This window comes from Arachis ipaensis, chromosome B03 (assembly GCF_000816755.2).
Source record: "Arachis ipaensis cultivar K30076 chromosome B03, Araip1.1, whole genome shotgun sequence".
Lineage (NCBI taxonomy): Eukaryota > Viridiplantae > Streptophyta > Magnoliopsida > Fabales > Fabaceae > Arachis > Arachis ipaensis.
Genome location: NC_029787.2, coordinates 119,914,340 through 119,916,020, shown reverse-complemented (window position 1 = coordinate 119,916,020; position 1,681 = coordinate 119,914,340). Strand labels below are relative to the sequence as shown.

The following is a 1,681-nucleotide window of genomic DNA, read 5'->3' as shown; positions in this document are numbered from 1 at the left end:
CGCCGACACGCGGTGGATACGTTAAACGAGCGTATCAGCGGCGTATCTTCTTGCGGTACAGAATTTTGGTAAAGCGGTCACGAATTCGAACGAGTGGCGTATCTTCTTGCGGTACAGAATTTTGGTAAAGCGGTCACGAATTGGAACGAGTCCAACCCGATTCAGATGTTCATGAGACGAATCTTTTTCGTTGGGCTGCAAATCTGCAATTGATTTTGTGATTTTATGGCCCGATTAACTAATTTTTCCTTTTTAATTTTAAAATAAAAACAAATCAAAATTTAAATTTACGTTGTAATTCAAAAATATTCCTAAGCTCTTTTTCTGAAGTTAATGCCAGACAAATGATTTTTCCGGAGGCCAAGTTTCATGGGGATTAAAGATGTCGTTATTCCTTGCTCGCCATATCCACCAAAGTCCCGAAAAGAATTTGAACGGGTGCTCTCTGCTATGATACAAGAACCAGTTCTTCAAATCCAAAGGATGACAAGGAATATCCAACCTTTGCCAGACAAGCTGAGCTTTTGGACAATCCCGAATACAATGTATAACCGATTCCTGGCTAGAAAGACATCTTGGACACCTATCCGATGACGACATCCCTCTTCTAAAGCGAAAACTTGCAGTAGGAAGAGCCTCCTTAAGACACAACCAAGCCAAAAACTTATGCTTTTCCGGAACAAGCTGACGCCAAAGCCAAAGCCAATTCTCCTTCTCCTCCCAACCAAACAGCTGCTTACACAACCACAAGTAACCATTGCGTGAGTCATAGACTTTGGCAGCAGACCCACTCCAATACCAACCCGCTTCCGGACCTGCTTGTTCATGACCGTCTATCAACCACGGGCCACCAAGAATGACTTTCTCACGATCCCCAGCAATATCAAATTTAACCAAAAAATATCCAAAACACTATTTAATATTTAAACTCTAAAATAAATTATCATAACTATTCAAAACTCCTTACGATAAGCTCAACACATGTGAACATGTGGTTGGGCATATTTGACTTTTTGAGTCCACAAAACAAAGAATTGATAATAGTGATGCTGTTTTAAGTTTTAAATTTGGTGTAAAACGAATACAGAAACTCGAGGGAAAAAATTAATAGTCCAAACATTGGATCATGGGTTTAGCATTCTTTCTCATCCTCCACAACAGCTTGGAAAACTTTTCGCCGGTACTAGAAACTTGAGCACTCTCTGTTTATACCACCATGGATCTGTTCACCACCATCATGTTACCATCTTTATTCATTATCCTACTCATCATCATGAAATGGCAGTATTCCAAACCCACAAACAAAAACTCACCCCCTTCACCTCCAAAACTACCCATACTCGGAAACTTGCACCAAGTAGGTTTGTTCCCGCACCTGTCACTCAAAAGCTTGGCTGAGAAACATGGCCCCTTGATGCTCCTTCACTTTGGCAACGTTCCAGTGTTGGTGGTATCTTCGGCCAACATGGCGGAAGAGGTGATGAAGACCCACGACTTGGTGTTCTCCAACCGGCCACCGCGTAAGATGAGTGACATACTCTTGTATGATTCCAAGGACATAGCCACCTCTCCGTATGGTGAGTAGGGCTGCATAAAATATAGGAGGAAGAATTATTTTTTATTAGAATTATTTAATATATTTAAATATTTATTATAGAATATTAAATATTTATTATTTTTA

General features: G+C 40.3%; 1 protein-coding gene across 2 annotated transcripts in view; it reads left to right on the top strand.

The window, feature by feature from the left end:
• The window catches only part of LOC107631004 (cytochrome P450 71A26), an 8,905-nt gene continuing 8,255 nt past the window's right edge, over nt 1,032-1,681 (top strand). The window contains exon 1 of one of the 2 annotated variants that reach the window (XM_021119456.1): nt 1,032-1,577. In XM_021119456.1, coding sequence (XP_020975115.1) covers nt 1,217-1,577 — 361 coding nt within the window. In that variant the 5' untranslated portion in view covers nt 1,032-1,216. The remainder of the gene's footprint in view (nt 1,578-1,681) is intronic. The other variant, XM_016334308.2, reaches the window with a different exon arrangement.